This window comes from Mandrillus leucophaeus, unplaced genomic scaffold (assembly GCF_000951045.1).
Source record: "Mandrillus leucophaeus isolate KB7577 unplaced genomic scaffold, Mleu.le_1.0 Scaffold95, whole genome shotgun sequence".
Lineage (NCBI taxonomy): Eukaryota > Metazoa > Chordata > Mammalia > Primates > Cercopithecidae > Mandrillus > Mandrillus leucophaeus.
Genome location: NW_012110363.1, coordinates 3,301,554 through 3,321,315, shown reverse-complemented (window position 1 = coordinate 3,321,315; position 19,762 = coordinate 3,301,554). Strand labels below are relative to the sequence as shown.

General features: G+C 35.0%; 1 protein-coding gene across 6 annotated transcripts in view; it reads right to left on the bottom strand.

Moving 5' to 3' along the window:
• Nucleotides 1-19,762, bottom strand: part of GRIA2 (glutamate receptor, ionotropic, AMPA 2) — a 148,057-nt gene that overhangs the window by 50,938 nt on the left and 77,357 nt on the right. For all 6 annotated transcript variants that reach the window (XM_011970504.1, XM_011970500.1, XM_011970498.1 and 3 more), the window contains exons 3-4: nt 13,463-13,702; nt 3,810-4,006 (exon numbers count right to left, since the gene is read on the bottom strand). In XM_011970504.1, coding sequence (XP_011825894.1) covers nt 3,810-4,006; nt 13,463-13,702 — 437 coding nt within the window. The remainder of the gene's footprint in view (nt 1-3,809; nt 4,007-13,462; nt 13,703-19,762) is intronic.

Here is a 19,762-nt window from a genome sequence, read left to right as displayed (position 1 = left end):
GGGTGAGTTTTGCTTTCCAATGATCTTGCAAGTTTCTGAGGTTCAACTTTCCTATTCTATACACTCAAGTCACATTGGTCCTCTTAGGTTTTTTTGTTCACAGAGAAGCTTCTCATCACCTCAGGGCTTCACACATTCTGTTTCCTCTGCTTGTCTGCTTGGAAAGCTCCACCACTATATCCTTTGCCTAATTGACTCTTGAATAATTCTTATACTCCCCGGGAGAAAACTACCCTGACTTTCTCTAATCCGAGACAAAGTCAGGTGCTCCAGAGCAATGCTATTAGTTAAAGAGCAAGAACAAAATCCTAGGAACGATTCTACCATATGCCACTTTGACATTAAGCCATGGCCGTTTGAAAAGAAGTTAAACTTATATTGTTTTCTGACTCAGTTTTACGTAACGTGACTAAATTGCCTTTTCCAAGAAACTGAACCCTCTGTGTTAAAGGGAGAATTCTGAAGAAAAGATGTCCTTCTGAATGAAAAACATATGAATTAGCATCAGCTGAATCAGATTGATTATGTCCCTCCTATTTCCTGCTGACATCTGTTAGCTGTGCTTACTGTACATTCTACTCTCTGAATCATCCATATCTTCGTGCTGAGAAATTTTTTAAAAAAACATAGTATAAAAGGTAATATCAGTAGTCCCTACTTGAGTTTACTTGAGAGAAAGGAAGGATATGAAAATTCACTAGCCCAGTGTCTATATGAAAATTTGCATTGGCCATACTAACCAGTGTGTCTTTGTGTTATAATAACAATTATTATTGCACTGACAATAGAAAAGTTACATTAATTTATAAGTGTTTTTGATTGCTGAATCTTTTTCCCACCTAATGATAACTAGAAATCTGTGCTGTCAAGTTTGTATCAAATGATAACAAAATACCCATAGTCCACGCCTGTCATCCCAGCACTTTGGGAGGCCAAGGTGGGTGGATCACGAGGTCAGGAGTTTGACACCATCCTGGCCAACACGGTGAAACCCTGTTTCTACTGAAAACTACAAAAATTAGCTGGGTGTGGTGGTGTGTGCCTATAATCCCAGCTACTCAGGAGGCTGAGGCAGTAGAATCGCTTGAACCAGGGAGTTGGAGGTTGCAGTGACCCGAGATCGCGCCACTGCAGTCCAGCCAGGTGACAGCGATACTCTGTCTCAAAATAAATAAGTAAATATAAATACAGATAGTCTAATAAAAATTCATTTATTGCTAACTTCAAGCTACTGTTGCAATAAAGAGTGCTATTTCATCTCTATTGTCTTGAAGAAACACTGGCTGAGTGAATAACTAAGCATTGTTTCTTTTTCTTTATTTTTTTTGGAACGTACTTTATCCTCCTCATTTTTGCCTGGTAAACTATTCCTCGAAGAATATCCCAATCTAAATTATTTCTTTCTGTAATGATCTCTCATAACATACCATTCTTTTCATTTATAGTGTATCCCATTAGTATAATTATATATTAATTTCTGTAAATACATTATTAATAGTTGCACTGATGGTGGCTGGCCTGTTGTTTAACATTGCTTCCTTGGATCTACTGCAGTGCCTGTCTGGCAAACATCAGACACTCAGGGAATATTTACTGAACAAATGAATGAATCGAAGCAAAGCCAAATGCCACGTCTTATGTGAACTCATCACAGATGATCCTTCCCATTTTAAGAAAGCTTCTTTCTCCTCCATGCTGCTAGACTACATTGCATTTTAATTTGTAATTCTGTAGTGCTGTCTGTGTACACTGTGTCCATTTTTATCTCTAAACAACGAGTTCATGGGATGCAGACATCACTCTTTCTTACCTTTCTTTGCATCCCTCATTTCAAGCACAGAGGATGGCCTCAATGTTTGCTAAGGCAATCCATTGCATGCACTCATTTAATACATTCAAGGGACTTACAATACATATGTGCAAAATACTCTGCATTTTGAACAGATGTCCATATGGACATTTATGTAACCATAATCATATTTACTTCAAAATATCACTTCCAATATATTCCTGATTTCTTTTGTAGTTTCTCTCTTCTCGTTTTGGAAAAATATATTTTGATACAGTCTTTCACCAACATTTATTATGATGAGTCAGGAATCCTTAAATTTTCTAAATCAAAGACTGATGAATAATATTAAAATTCAGTTTTAATGAGAACCTCTGTGAAATTCAAATGAGTTTTTGCAGTTCACATTTGAACAAGAGGCCTTCAAGTTAAAAACAATCTTAACTTCATCTCTTGAGACCAGAATCAAGATTTTTCTACTGAAATTATTCACCTCTCTGGCATACAACATTTAGTTCTTTCACATAACAAGTTAGTTCTATTCAGTTATTCAGTATTCCATGAAAGATCCATTTTGTATGTCTTAGGGCCTGTATTATTGTATATCAATTAGGATTTCATCAACATTTATGTTGCAGAATGTTTGTGTTGAACAAATTAATGAATCAAATTTTTTCCTCAAAGCTAGAAGAGCCAAGAAATGCATATACAAGTGCGTATTTTCCTTGCACTTCCACAGTATGCGAAGGCACTAGTAGCCACAGTGTATACTATTGCCCCTTGAACAACATGGGTTTGAACTGTGTAAATTCACTTATACATGGATTTTCTTCCACCTCTGAGACAGCAAGACCAACCCTTCTTCCTCCTCCTCCTTTACAGTCTACTCAATGTGAAGATGATGATGATGAAGGCTTTTATGATGATACAGTTCCACTTAGTGAATAGTAAATAGGTTTTATCTTCCTTATGATTTTCTAAATAACATTTTCTTTTCTCTAGCTTACTTTATTATAAGAATTCAGTATATAATACATATAACATATGAAGTATGTGTTAATTGACTGTGTGTTATCTGTAAGGTTTCTGGTCAATGGTAGGATATTGGTAGGGTCAACTGTAAAATTTATATATGTGCACATATATATATACATATATGCATATGTACACACATATACACTCATACACACATATACATTTATCAGCTAGGAATAGATGCGGATATCAGTAAAGGAGACCTTAGTCAATCAATCATGATGCTGATGCTGTGTCACCATCATCCCTAGTGACTTACTCTATCTGTAAATCACGGTGGATTGTATCTGTATTATTAGGATAACACTGCATGACTCCCTATCCTGAAAGATCTTAAACTGAAGCAAGGTAATATCTAAGCACAGAGAAAAATATCCTTATCACTTGTTTGAGTGATTCTTTCAAACAGTTCAAGGGGATGTATCTAGTTTATTTCTCAATAGTAAACATAGCCCAAATGTTGTCCTGCCTACTTATTTTAACAAATCAATGTTTTTTATAGTGGCACAAGTCCCTTAATAGATAAAAAAATATATATCTTGCAAAGATAACTACATGTTCTTTCTGGAGGCATAGATGGTAACTCCAAAAAATTCATGAATTACTCACTTTTCCCTTAGAACTCAACTTGTCTTGTCTTAATACATGTATATTTCTTTAACTCTAAATAGTTCATCAGACTTAAACTTAAATTTTCAAATCAAAATATCAAAGTTTAGGGTATCATTGATCATATAAAACATAAAATCAGGAATTATTTATTGAATTTATTTAATGATTAACATGATGTGTCAGCATTATTGATGACCATTTGCTATTGCTAACTGAAGCCAGAGATAATTTAATTGATGATCTTTGCTGCATCCGACATAAAACATAAAGCAAAAACTGCTGTTCAAGCACCTTACACAAATACACATTGCAAATGCTGACATTGCATGCATATTCTCTATCTGGCATCATTAGAAAACAGAAAGTAGCAAACCTGGTCTACAATGTCGTTTACTTTATCCCTTTCACAGTCCAGAATGACACGCCGTTCCTTTTTTAACTCCAGATCTTGAAAAAGTGATCGGTACATCTCATCTTTCTTGTCATTGTTAATGTTTCCCACATTGATAGCAGTCACTTGCCATTTCTTTTCAGCAGCAGAATCCAGCACAGCTTGCAGTGTTGATAAGCCTAGGAAGGCAAAGGAAAATGATGACTGATACAGATACGTGAATAACTCAGGATTGTGTTATGAAATTGCCAGCGAATACATTTTTAAGGCAGATAGATTTGGGAACTAAAGGAACGTTGACTCCTTCAGAAAAAGCTATAGCTATGATCTTTATCAACTTCTACTTATGTCCTTTCACATCAAAAACTCATTACCTAAATATTAGTGTTCTGACCAAAGGAGTCATTGTTTGAGTAGAAAATAATATCCTTTTCTTTCAACCTTCTCAGCTGTCTTCTTTAGAGTATTCCTAAAGTGTAATGTTAATACCTTTGGTTTCAGTGAAATCAAATGACATCACAAACATTTCTTACTCTTACAGAATGGAAAAAAATTTTTTTTACTTGAACATGATGGTCTGTCATTTGATATTAGTATCCTGAATAAGACAAGTACATTTTCAGTGAGAGGAATCTATGTAAGTCTATGTGAGGATAAGAGGCAATATTCTTTATGAGACTCCTATTGTTTTCTAGTCAGCAGTTTGGGTTCATTTTTTTCCTTCCACAGTCTTCTAATGTTATTTTTTTGTTATTGGGAATGATCCCAGAGAAATTGAAGTGGTCACCTATTAACCAGATGGTGGTAGTTATTTCTCTAGCATAGATTTACTTCTCTTTCCAAATATGTCTATTTTCCTGTTAGTAACTTCGCTTATAGCATCATATCACTTGGAAAATTTTTATTGTCTTTGTAATTGTCCATATATTACCTCATACTTAGGACTAAGAGGTACAACAACTAGAGGATTTGTTTCTTGAAAAGTTATATCGTCAATTTAGCACTTGGAGACATGCTACATAAACTTGCCTTTCATTTTACTTCTGCTATTCACAGCAAAACCAAATTCATCATTTATATTGATAACTTAATAAACAACGCAAAATCAAGACTCCAGAATGAATCCAGAACTCAGCAAATCAACTTCCTTATTCTAGAAAAGCCTGCATCTTTCTCTAAAGATTATTAGTCCCTTTTGATTAATAAAATGTAGGATTCACTTAATGTGATCATATCTCTTCAAAACCTAAATTGAGATACCAAATTTTATTTAAATCTTTTCGTTATGAAAAAAAGTCAATTATCAATTTTGTTGAAAACTATTTCAAAAAAGAAAAACCACCATTAAAAATTTTGTGGATTCAATATTGGCCAAAAAGTGTACAAGATGAGTCTGAAACATCTTATGACACCAGAAGGGAAGGAACTCTCTAAAACCATCAGTATTACCTCAAAGCACGCAGCAGCTAATTTGAAGAGGAACTCTTTAAATAAAAATGGGACTATTTGAATATTAATTAGAATGATAAATGCGAAGTACTTACATACATAAACTATTTTAAATCTATGAAATTATGTTTTAAAAATGTGCTTGACTTTGGTGGATGCTAGGGAACCAGTTAGTTAATTTGAAGACTGGTAAATAATGAAGTAAAACAAGCATTTTCCTGCGTTTCCTATATGAACCACTTTCAAGGTAATAATGAACTAACGGTCTTTATTTTTGGAAATACTCTAGCTAATAGATTATGGATGAATATATATCTGAAATTATCAGCATCTTGTAACACCTACTGAATTAATAAATCAAGGCAACAATCATCAACTACTGGTAACTACCCAAAAAGAGAGATAACAGAGATGTGTCTCCCAATGATAATATTCAACTACACCTATTTTGGTGTTGAATAGGTACATACCTATTTGGTGTTGGCTACATTCATGCCAAAAATGTAAACTTGAATTTCATCACACTTCTGAATCTAACTACCAAGTTATAGGGCATATGTAGAAGACAACATTTTAAGCACCATGGTGTTGCAATCATCAAAATCTAGACTGTGGGAAACTGCATTACATTATAAGAGTCTTAAAAATTATATTAACTAATTATGATATATGGATCTCAGTTTTATTTTGCTTCAAACAAACAGTGGAAAAAGAATAATATTTATGAATTGTTAATTTTCTAGGTATAATAATGCTATTGTTATTATATTTAAAACACAAGAATCATTTTTTCCAAATAAACACTGAAATATTTACAAATGAGATGACAGGATGTCTGGTATTTGTTTCTAAATAATTGCAGGGAACAAAGAGATATAGATCAAGCAAAATTACTCATATAATAGTCTTTAATAAAGTCAGATTAAGAGTGTTTGGGAATCTTTATAGCATTTTCTCTAATTTGTTGTTTTAAATATTTTATAATAAACATTAAAAATAATTAAATTTTACTTCAGAATGGAAGATTGAACCACATGCTGAAAAAAGTTAACTCTTTTTCTGGCAAAATGAAATTAGTTTCCTCTGTCCAGTCTTCTGGTAAAATATACAAATAAACACATTTCTTAAGGGATAATGCAAAAAGACCATATGTCATTTTTTAAAACTTTCAGTGACGGATCTTTAAAACACCTCACAGATCGCCTATGATTTCCATACACTATAGGTCAATTAAATCCTTCCCTTTTCATCAGTAGAGGCAGAACACGCACAGCTGGCATTATGATCAATTCAACAGCTATCAGTGTACTTGAAAACAGCCATTAAGTCTACCCAGTTTTCTCTGCAAGTAAGAGGAAAAAAAAATCTAAATTCTAAGCCACTTTCTATTTGCTGGGTTCTACTTTCCTACATCCCAGTCATGGTTCAGCTCCTCTTTGTCACCTTCTTAAAGACATTATATCCATGGATGGGGCTCTCTGTGCTATCCATATATTACTATATAGCAATTACCAATAGCATCCCTTCTTCTCTGCAATAGTTTATTTCATTTTGTTTTATTTAATTATAAAGCATACTACATGACACAATTTCAAGTTGTGATGCTCTTAATATTATGCCTCAACATTTAACATATATTACAAGAAAGCTTAAATATAAATGACACTTTGTAAATGGATTTCACCAAGTGGTAATCCTAAATCTAAAATTTCCAGCAGTTCACCTTGCAAAAGAGTATAGAGATGATGTATAAAATCAAAAAGAATATTTAAAGAAATTTCTAACTTGCGCCAGGTGCGGTGACTCACACCTGTAATCCCAGCACTTTCGGAGGGCAAGGTGGGCAGATCACTTGAGATCAGGAGTTCGAGATATGCCTGGCCAACATGGCAAAACCACATTTCTACTAAAAAAAAAAAAACTTAGCCAGGCCTGGTGGCCAGCGCCTGTAATCCCAGCTACTTGGGAGACTGAGGCAGGGGAATTCCTTGAAGCTGGGAGGTGGTGATTGCAGTGAGCCGAGGTCACGCCGCTGTACTCCAGCCTAGGTGACAGAGCGGGACCCCATTAAAAAAAAAGAAAAGAAATTTCTCTAACTTTCAAACTCATTTGTTCTATGCGTCAAAAGTAATTTACACTTGCTGTGGATTCAGGATTCACTCTTATTAAAACAAGATTAATGTTTTGTAACCTGTGGAACCTAACAAAACTTACATGTTTATTAAGAAACTAAACTGCTCAAGTAGTGCTATATCAGACTTAATAAATTGAGTTTCATAAGAAGACACTGAATAATATTAAATTACTTCCTAACAACAGGCAGAAGTAATTCACAAATGATTGCATTATCTGACGTGTAATTTGAAGAGACCACCATTCAATGCTTAATAACCCATTTCCCTAGGTTTTTTTTCAGTAATAGTAACTGACTCTCAGATTCTCTCAACTTGATCTCCCCATTTCTCACAACTAAAAGTTTTGGTATCATCTGATTGCTTTATAATTAATACACCATTTTTAAATTTGAAAATCACTGAAAATGTATATGAAGGTGAAATTAAACTCTTCAAACCTAACACAGATTTGTGCTCTTGACCTCTTTGTACCATATTCAATTAGAGGATAAAGTATGACTTGAGATCTGCCTCTATTCCTTCCACACAAACTAGCACAGAAGTATCTATAAATATATTGATCCTGTAATTCAGAATACAAAGTTGTATGGACAATGGGAGTTCTGCATAAACACTGGTTTACTTAAAGCTATTGGGATGCAATAGTCATTCAACTCTAATATCCCTAGTACTATATTAGGATATTTGAATTTCTATAGCAGAGACTCACTTATTTTTATTGAATTACTTAAAACAAGACTGCTGAGATACATAGTTGTTCATCTAAAAACAGAAGAAATCTGGAAGGTTAACTATTCCTCCTAGTAAATATATCTAAAATATAGTATGTTCTTTTAAACCCTCAAGAATATTGCTGGAGTCTAAAAGTAAGTTCTAAACTCTAGTGAATTATTAGATGCTTTGCTAAAATAAAAAATGGCTAGATTAAATAATGTTAAATTGCATTACTTCTTTATGTGGCTATTGTTACTGACTGGCTGTAATTGTATAACCTATTCATAAAATGACAATCTTCCCAAAATTCTCCCAAAGTATTACTACTAGTCAGTCAGTGATAGTCTCATCTTGACCCAGTATTAATAACACTCTGAGTTATAGACAAGCCATCAGTCACCTGTCTGTACGCAAACCCTTTAAAAGGTCACTTGGTACACAGGGGAAGTCTATCAGTTTGCACGTTAAAGGGTTAAATTAAAAACGATTACTGCCAGAAGATACATTTTATTCAAACCATGTCCTACTGCTTAAAAATATTTTCTTTGTTCCGTTTAAAATTAACTGTACTTACTCATTCTTTCAAGCATAGAAATTAATATTTATGATCACTAAATCGTGGCAGCATGCCTAGGCCAAATTAGATTAACATATATTTCCCTCATCAGCTCTCTCAGGAATATGAGGGAAAATATTATAATTTGAAAGCATTTTTGTTCTATGCGTGATGTTTTCTTGGAACTACAGGCAAAGTGCCTTCCCTTCAGGGGACGAATAATATTGCTCAGAATTGAAACCAAGACATACAGATATAAAGTGCTAATTCTGTTTTTACCTACTCTTTATATAAAGACACATGCACACGTATGTTTATTGCAGCACTATTCACAATAGCAAAGACTTGGAATCAACCCAAATCTCCATCAGTGACAGACTGGATTAAGAAAATGTGGCACATATACACCATGGAATACTATGCAGCCATAAAAAAGGATGAGTTTGTGTCCTTTGTAGGGACATGGATGCAGCTGGAAACCATCATTCTTAGCAAACTATCACAAGAACAGAAAACCAAACACCTCATGTTCTCACCCATAGGTGGGAACTGAACAATGAGATCACTTGGACTCGGGAAGGGGAACATCACACACCGGGGCCTATCATGAGGAGGGGGGAGGGATTGCATTGGGAGTTATACCTGATGTAAATGACGAGTTGATGGGGGTGCTGACGAGCTGATGGGTGCAGCACACCAACATGGCACAAGTATACATATATAACAAACCTGCACGTTATGCACATGTACCCTAGAACTTAATAATAAATAAATAAATAAATAAATAAATAAATAAATGTATTATCTTACCTTGTTGACAAAAACTACATTTAGATTAAGTCCTGATTCAAACTTACAACATATATATCCAAAAATAAAACTACTGCATAATCTTGAATGCATTAACATAGATAACCCCATTGCTCTATTGTTAATAATGTGTTGAAATTCTCCTTATGTTCTCTTTATGGAGTGATGATATGCAGCTTTCAGAGTCATCAAGGGTCATCCAGGAGCGCCAGGCTGTTGCCACATGGCCTTGGTAAGGAGAGGACACCAACAACCTAAAAGATCACCTGGCACCAGATTCAGAGTTTCAGCTCTCCTCTCACCAGTAAACTTAGATTAGTCAAAGAGGGTTCCATACAAAGATGTCGCTATACAAAGATGTTTCTATCAGTGTATCCATGTCTCTAATCATTTACAAGTGAGATATAGTCTCTTGGCCTATTGCTCAGCATTGGAGCAGATAGCCAGGAAGCAGGAATGGCTTTCAGTAGTTAAAGGTAGTGAAATTAAGCAGCATATAACAATGTTAAGTCTTTTTTCATCTAGTTCATTACTAGGGTAGAATGTTGGGAGATCATTTTCACATTTGGACTCTATTCTATTCCAAAGAACAGTAATTTATGCATTTAGACATTATAATTTAACAATATATATTCCTGACCTAGACTCTACAAAAAGTAAAGATGATTAGAGCCTAAAAATAATCATATAATCAAGGAGGTGAAGAGAGAGCCACATCGAGAATAGACCAAATTGTTTGAAACTGAGGCATGTAGAGATGTAAGTAGAGAGATGAAACCATGGGATCTATTTTCCAAACTGTGGTTAATGTGGATAAAGGGAGCGCAGGTGCATTCTTCAAATCATGTGACACTAAAGCAAGGAGGTGCCCACTTTGAAGCAGAAGCAAAACGATTTCAGGACCAAATGGCAGAAAAACAGTTCACACACTAAATATGTGAATAAGCTTGTTAAAATGTAGCATGATGGCAAAGCCATAAAATTAAGTCATTAATAAGAAAAAAAAATAGCAAAAATTCCATTTCCATGCACCAAGTAAAACATTATACAAAGGTCAAGTCTTTTGCCAGTATTATGAGAGTCTTACATATTTATTTCTAAAAATAACTTCAGATAAAAGGCCCCTGTAATACTTTTCACATTAAAACATCAACAACTACTTGATAACACCTTGAAAATGTATCCATAAGGTCACTTTGGCTTTAATATGTAATTACTTAATATTATCACTCTAATGTTGTTATCTCAACAGATGCACTTGAACTCAAATCAACTTGTATAATTTAATAATTGTAGATTATCTCATCACTTCAATTTCATTTAATATTTCTAAGTAGTAATAAAAGCATTTTAAAATGTTCCAGATTGTTTTCACAAGTACATAAGTCCATCCATCTTCACCTGCTAATTCCAGATCCTGTCTTTCTGAATATCTCTCCTCAAACACTAGAGTTTCTCTTTTTTTAACTTATATCAGCTGTTGTCTATTTGAATTTTTCTCAAAAGTTCAGTTACAACTAGAGGGAGCAGTGATAAGGGTAAGGATGAAGGTGAAATTTATTCTTAAACTAAAAATGCCATCCTCAATCAACCTTGTCAAAGTGTAAAGAGAATTAGTCATTCAATTCTTCAATTTTGCAAGCAAAATTTAGCTTCTAAAATCATCTTGAACTTAAAATACTGTACACAGATGTTTAATTCATTTACTTATTAACACCATTTACTGAACATCAACTCTTTCTAGCATTATCTGAAGCACTGGGTACAGAGTCATGAGTTGAACATCCAGTACACTGAGCACTGCCTGGGCACTCTCTTCCTGGAGCTTATTGCCACACTTTACATGAAAAACATGATGCTTATCCTATAGTACCTGGAACATAGCAGGGGCTCAATAGGTAGTTTTTAAGTGACAGAATGAACATCACCATTCATTATAAATTGTCCTAAGTACTATAAAGGAAAAGAAGAGATTGCTTTCAGAGATAAAAGTGTGAAAGGCGTCTCTGAGGAAATGATATATGAACCCAGTTCTCAAGGAGGAGTAAGAATTAGTGATATGGGCAGAGATCTGAAGTGAAAGAGTTTGTTGCATCTGGGAAAGTGAAAGAAGGTCAAATAGATTTGGCTTTAATGAGTGAGCAAGACAGCAGAATGCAATGGAGACTTGAGTGGGAATTGGATATTATAAGACCTTAAAGCCAACTAAAATTTTTCAGTGTTATCCTCATAATGAGAAGCCATTGAAGTATTTTAAACAAGAGAGTAATGCAGTCCAAAAACAATTTTTTTAAACAATAATTCCTGCTACTTCGTGGAAAATGGATTAAAAAAAGACAAGCGTAGAATTGGAGAGATGAGATACTGAACACATTATGGTGGCTTGGCCTGGGGTAATGGCAACGAAAAGGATGAGTGTCTACAGATAAAATATAATTAGGCAGTGGAAATCACATCAATAGGATGCAAGGATGAAAGAGGTATTAAGAATACACCCAGATTTCAGGCTAGCTTGGACAACACAAAATACTAAAGAAGTTAGCAGAGGGCAAGAAGAAAAACTAAAAATAATTTAATACGCTCAGTTTTATAAGCCCTTTTATCATGTTAATAAGTGTGCTTCAGAAACATCCAGCACATTGAAATCTATATTTACTGTAAATAGTTCTCTGTTTTAGTTTTTAATTCCCTATGGAAATAGCCAAGCACTCCCTTCTCAAAGCAGGGGGACATAGTTGTTGACATAGCAAATTTTTTTTCAGCTTGTTTAGTGCTGACTGACTTTTCCACTGAGTATTTTCATTCCCAGGACTAGGAGGACAGGGCAGAGAATCAGACACCTAGCTCCTGCACTCCCGACTCGAGACTGCTGCAGTAAATGACTACAAACTGATCAATGGAGAATTGACTGACGGCTGGCTCTCTTCTTGTCTGCCCTTGTGGCTTAACAAGGTGCCCTATCTTGGTCGAAATAGGCTTCTGGGTTTTCATTTGAACCTATAAATATTCCAGGAAGCAAGTTGCTGAGGGAAGCACAGTATGGTACTTAGGGACAATAGTGGTCCTTCACCCTTTTCACTTTGATTTAGGGATACTCTCTTTAAAAACATATCCATATGAACACACACACCCACAAGATGTTTCATACAATTTAGGGAGTACTCAAACCCACTGACACCCAATTATGGACCCAGGAGTACTCAAACCCACTGACACCCAGTTATGGACCCAGGAATGGTTAAGAACACCTGGGATTCTATGACATAAATGAAGCAAGTCTGCTAATACTAAACTTCACAACAAGGGATATGAGAAACATAAACGTTGTACCTCCCTCCATTACATTTTAACATAATGAATCAAGACTGGCATGCTACTCAAAATCATCCCATCATAAACAATTATGTGGAATGGTGTCAAAAGCATAGGTTTGGTATCAGAGACCTGCATGTAAGCTATACCACACGTGGGTTGATCCTGAGAAAAACCTTTAACTTCTGTGAGATTCGGGGATCTTGTTTTAAGGCAAGGGCAATAATAATGCCACCTGCCTGATAAAACTTTGGCATATAACAATATTTAACAACTATATGTTACTATAAAAGTTCTTATTTGTATGTTTCACTTAAATTTTACTCAAGTCACTTCATTCACCTTGGACTACTAGTATAGCTATCATAAGTTTTTAGCTGCTGATGCCAAAAATTGCTCTTTATGTTACAACGGAATATTCGGGCGTTGGGTTGATACAGTCTATCTCTTTACATTGTACACAGACAGCTTTTGTTGTTGTTGTTTTACTCTAAATATGTTTCCCACGTTTACAAATGCATTAGTCATTATCACAGCAAAATTAAATCAAGGGATCCTTGGGCTTTATCACACCTTTGTAGCTTTATAATAGCCATAGAAGTGTCAAGTGTAGGCATTGAATTCACCCCATTACAAAGAGATGAGATATTGTCACTTACCTCTGTCACTGTCATAGAGGTATGCAAACTTGTCCCATTGATAGTATTCAATCAAGCTAAGGAGTGCTCCTTTGAGGTCAGGTCTCATCTGAATGACAAACGGATGCGTGCCATCTGTTGGGAAGCTGGGAGTGATGAAGGAGACGTGGAGTGTTCCGCAAAATGATGTGATGGTATTTACAGACTTCTTGTCATAAAATCCAAAAATAGCATAGACTCCTCTCGAAAACTGGGAGCAGACTAGAAGAATAGGAAAAATAGACAGGAAAAAATCATTGAAATTGGCATACAATCATATTAATTTACTTAAAACTTAATGTCCTTTTACATAAAATACAAAATTAACATATTGAGAGAAATATAGATTTAATTATCCATTGAAACTTATTAATACTTATTTACTTAGCATTTTATTTGTGGAATCTAAAAGATTCTAAAGCATAAAAAGTAGTTCTGGTTACAAGAAAATGCATACATCATTGTTTAACAAGCTATGTAAGCATTAACATATTTTAGGAACAAATGTGAAAAACGTATGAGTAAAAAAAACAAAACATTAGCTATGAGAACAAACTGTAGTCACCTAAGATTTATACACGTTAATGATAGCTCATTCCCTACATAATCCAATTCCTTTAAAAATCTTTACTGTATTTATGATACTTTTATATCTAAAAGTTAATGTGTTTCCATAGAGTCCTAATGCTGACCAAAGCCTCTTTACGACAAGATAGTACCTGACTCCCCTGACACATACAGACACATGTACCCACAAAGGCACTTCGGTCATATTGTGTCATTCAGTCAAGAAGCAATTAAATAAAGTCTAAAACTTTTAATTTTAATCTTCCCCAAGGACCTAACTTACCCTGTATGTTACACTACATATTAATTCTTAAACAAATAATAATATTGTATTTGGACATCCTCATCACTCCCACAATCTCCTGTCCTCTTCCAATATTTCTGTTTCCAATGAATGGCATATGACACTATCCGCTATGGACTGACTCCTTCCCCCAAAAGTCAGTCCATAACTAAGTTATGTGCTCATTATAATACCTCGATATACTCAAATAAGGGTCACTTATTTTTCTCCCTGTTTCAAACATCTTAGTTCACTAACAGTATGTACTTAACTTTGTGCTTGCCCTGCGCCTGGCATGTTCTAGGGTACGCTAATTCATTTTTTTCTCATGATAACTTTCGAGGTAGGAACTATAATTATTTCCAGATTACTGATAGAAAAATTGACACATAGAACAATATTAAGTGAGTTACCAAAGTCACTTGCATAGGTGATAGATACTACATTCAAAATAGAGAGTCTGGATTCAGAATCCATGCTCCTAATCAAAAAGTAATATGGCTTATCTTACCCAACTACTGAAATACCTACCCAACTGTCCTCCTTCCTCCCCTTATGTTCCTTCCATTCAATTCTCCACAATATAATAAGAATGATCTTTTGAAACATAAATCCAGTAATATCTTTCTGAGAAAAAAGGGTTACTTTGTCCAAGACTGATCCCCTGTAATGCTCTATAGAGTACTGACCATTAACGGAATAGTGCTTAAAGCCACTACTAAAGTCAACAATGTGTCTTTTTTTTTTTTCTTTTTTTGAGACAGTCTCACTCTGCCACTCAGGCTGGAGTGCAGTGCAGTGGCGCCATCTCAGCTCACTGCAACCTCCGCCTCCCAGTTCAAGCGATTCTCCTGCCTCAGCCCCCCAAGTAGTTGGGATTACAGGCACGCGCCACCATCCCTAATAATTTTTGCATTTTTAGTGGAGACAGGGTTTCACCTTGTTGGTTAGGCTGGTTTCGAACTCCTGACCTCGTGATCCGCCAGCCTCAGCCTCCTAAAGTGCTGGAATTACAGGTGTGAGCCACTGCTCCTGGCCAACTATGTGGCTTTAGATAAATAAAGAGCTGATATTTCTGAATCTCAGAGTCATTTCAATGCAAAAAATGGAAACCAGCCATCCAGAAATGCAATCTAACAACCTAGAACATAACATCTACCATTCTTTTAAAATAATCTTTTTTGAAGGATAAACCAAACACTATCTTATATCATTGTATTTCCTTCACAAAAATAGATGGTCTGTAGAAAAATATAGATTTGTTTCATGAATACGTGCATTGCTAAAATATGTACAGATTCCAACTGCCAATTCTAGACAATCAAAAAATATTAGACAATAATGATTAGTAACTGTTGTATAGTATGAATCCAAAGGAAAGCAAGATTGCCTCTTTAAGTGGCCCTTGTTTGCCAAAACTCTGTGTAATATGTAAATTGACATATCCTTTATTACCAATCTTCTACAAAGCAGACTGAAACATCTGAAAAAGCAACTGAATGTATTTCATTGCATTATTTCATACCTTAACATAAGGCAAAGAGGAGATAACTGTCTTTTATTCATGCCCACACTTTTTGTTTTTGTCTGGGTACAGAGTTGAAAATAACCTTTAGTGTATTTGATAACTATGTCCTTTCTTCACATACATGAAAAATAGCTTTCATCTCATCTAGGAAATCTCTGCAGTGATTTCTTATTTTATACATAAGTATATGTATACTGACAGGTGTATCTTAAATCTTAAATTTGTTCAGCAATTGATGATTCCAAATGACACATAAAAGAAAGACTTGCTATAAAATTCTCTCTGGGTCTATTTAATTTCATTTCTCTGCAAAGTGTGGGCATGTCATCCAGGTACTATAGGAATATCATGCAATATGATTTATTAATGAGACCTCTTCTCATCTTAAGTGAAATAGCTTCTGTGATGGAAACAGGAGCCACAGCGTCAGCAGGATGCATGATAAAGAATGCCACTGTTTGAATACACAGACAATCTTAATAAGGAGCCATACCTTTCATTTTCGATTTGTTTTAGGCTCTGGAGTGAGTTGTCAAGGGACCTCCTGGTTATTGTGGCCATCTGGAAACACTGGCTTTGACCCAACAACAGGCACAAGCTGCACACAACTTCATAAGGCATTATCCACCTAACTCACAAGACAATGTATTTTTCCCCATGCACTTCAGCTAATTCTCCAATGAACCTACTTTTACAACAATAGCCTTTCTCTCCTGTCTCTCTTTGGTCTCCCTCAACCGTCTCTTCTTATCCTTTATTTCTTCATTGTACTTACTCAAGTGTCCATTCGCCTATATCCTCTATTTTTCTGGATATTTCTTTCTTATGTCTCTTAACTATGCATACAGTTAACACACATTCGGCCACCAGTGCTCATTTCCCTCTCTGTACCTTAGGGCAGTCACTGTCTCTGTCCCCAAGCAGGATAAGAATGCCACTGAGATTTACAACCAGGAATCAATCAAATCCATCAGAATGCTGACCTGAGCTAAGGTACTTTGCTTGCCCCGTTTATAGTAACCATCTGAAGATGAAAAACTTAGCACTATGCTTTTAATGTGTCATCCCCAAATATCCAAGACTATTTGCATTGAAATATTGATGCTTGCCCCAATTTAGCAAAGGCAATATAACCTACTGACACCTTTCACAAGAATATTAGTTGCAGTACTTTGGAAATACTCTTTACTTCATTAGAAGTGAAATTATTCATTTTAATCTTTACCTTATTCCCCAATGGTGCCTCCAAAATTTAAAGCCATTTCCTTAACTTTGATCCATCCTGTAACGGAAGAAGGTTTACTACTACCGAGACTATCCAAAATAACGTGTCATATACTCTGAAAATCCTTCCAAAGACAACTTTCTAAAATGAGTTATACAATACCAACATCCTATATAGTCACGTCTGGAGGCAGAGAAGGAAACAGAAATCCTCACAGTTTCACCTCCAGCTTCATGACTTTTACAATAACACAGTGAAACACTATTTTAAGTTTCTCAATGATTGTCCTGATTAATATTAGAATTGCATTTATGTCTTGAGATTCAAACCAGATTGCAAAGGAGTAAGTAAAGATGCTCTCGCTGAGTTCTGTAAGTAAATATTTAATATCAACTTTGAGAAACTCAGCAAAGGGCAAGTCCTTCTAAAAGACACTTTAGGTCAAACAGCAGAAATGATAATCTCCTGGGTGTAAGTAATTTGCTGATTATTTCACTTTATATCACAAGCCCAGATGATATAAGCCAATAACAATGCTGATGGTGCAACCAACACACATCTTTTTCTCTTAGGTCATTCTGCTCATTGGTGCTGCTAATGTAGCATACACGATACAGTCTGTATGCTGAACAAAAGCTAAATAGCCTTGCATAGTTATTGAGTAGAAAGGGAGAAGAACTGAGCATGATTTTTTTTGTTCTACATATTTTATATTTATAAGTTGAGATTCACTTCAATGAATCAGCATAGTCTGCTTCATAAGCAGAAATGGCAACAGCCTCTTTACGGTTTGAACAAAAACTGGTAAAAGCTGCATCACCAAGGAACTCTGACATCAAAATATGGAAACCACTGAAAACCTCTTTCCTTCTCTCCTAAACTTCTGACATTAACCTCCTGCACAGTTTGACCCTGATTTCAGTACTGAAGTTTCCCTATCATCTGTTACTAAAGATCTCCCGGTAACTAAAAATAATCATCTCTTCCTTGGATCTAGCTTTCTTAGCTTCTCTGAATTTATTAGACCAAAATTTGCCTCTTGAAATTCTTTCCCTTTCCACTGCTACTAGTCTTGCTGTCTTCTAATTCTTTTTCCATATTTCTGCCAAGTAAAATTATACCATCTTGGTAGTTTTCCTCTCGCTCTAATTATCTTTCACTGCCTTATCTTCTTCCTACATCCTAAATTAAAAAGACCTTCTCCAAGGATTGTTTTCTCTTCTCTTTTCACTCTACCTCTTAGTGGTCACACCCCTTTCCACAAGGTCAAACTCAATTTTTACGCACATGTTTCCCAAACCTTCATTATTATCCCAGTTATCTCCTATAATTATTTATTTACCAAAAAAAGCACCGTAAATATTCTCTGTGACAAGCATAACATTAGCTTTAGAAAATGCACAACAAAGAGGATGAGTATTGTGATCTGATTCAGGAAAAAAATGGAATTTTATCTACTATGTTTTGATGTTCCACACTGAGTCATTTTTGATAAAATATAATGATGAAATCTAGAGAATATTTCCCTAAAAAAAAAAACATAGCTTCCATCTGTCACCTTCCAGTGTACCTCAGTTCATTATATGGAAACTTCTAAAACCGTGTATTTCCACTAATTCCATAAAAATAATGAAAAAATACTTTATTTTATTCTGACAAACCATATCTATGTGTTGATTTTTCCCTTTCTATTCATGCATAACTACTGCTATCATTTATATGCAATAGTTCAGAATAACGACCTTCTTGCTCTTTCTTGACCTATACATGCCATTCATCACCATTTAAGTTTTATTCTACTTCATTAAACGCACATTTACAAAGCACTTTTAACAACCTACTATGCACTGTTCTAGGCTTGGGGAAGACAGTTACTAAGCACGACAGGTAAAGTCCCCACTTATATGACGTTTCCATAACAGTACTTCTTAAGCATCTCTTGTACCTTCACCTTCCTTTTCTTTCTCCTTGGTTCTGTTATACGACTCACCTCTTCTCTCTCCTTTCAATTGATTCTCTTGTCATATTAGTCTTCCTAAAGCATATCACATAAAGGCATCATTCAAGGATCTGTCTGCCAATTGTTTTTTCTTTTTCTTCAAACTCTATCTTTCAGCAGTCTCATCCCTATTAACAAGGTCAAATTCAACTCCTTATGCAAACTTTCATCATCTTTTTCCAAACTTTCATCATCACCCCAGCTGTCATCCTTTACTTGCTGATAAAAATATATACTGTAAATATATTATATATTTTTTTCAATAATGTATTTTCATGATTATTTTGTATTTATTTCCCTGCTGGTATAATTTTTAATTGAAATATTCAATTATTTCATGGACTCATGTGTGAGCTTTCTAGAATAAAAAAAGAAAAAAGAAATAGACAAAATGCCACTGTTTTACAATATCTAAACACATATCATATTGCTTTAATCTAAACAATTAAATATCACAGAGACATTATTATTCTGTTTTCAAGAATCTTGGGAGGCTCTGACCTCAGCAACAGCAGTTCTAGGGGCTAAAAGTGAGAACAAACTGGGTTTGAATCCTGGCTTTGCCATTTTCTGCTTGGGTTTGTTGGGCAAGTTACTTTACTAGTGTGTCCGAGCTTAGTCATCTGTGAAAAACAATAAAAATATTACCTACCTGCCTCATTGTGGGACAGGGAAGTATG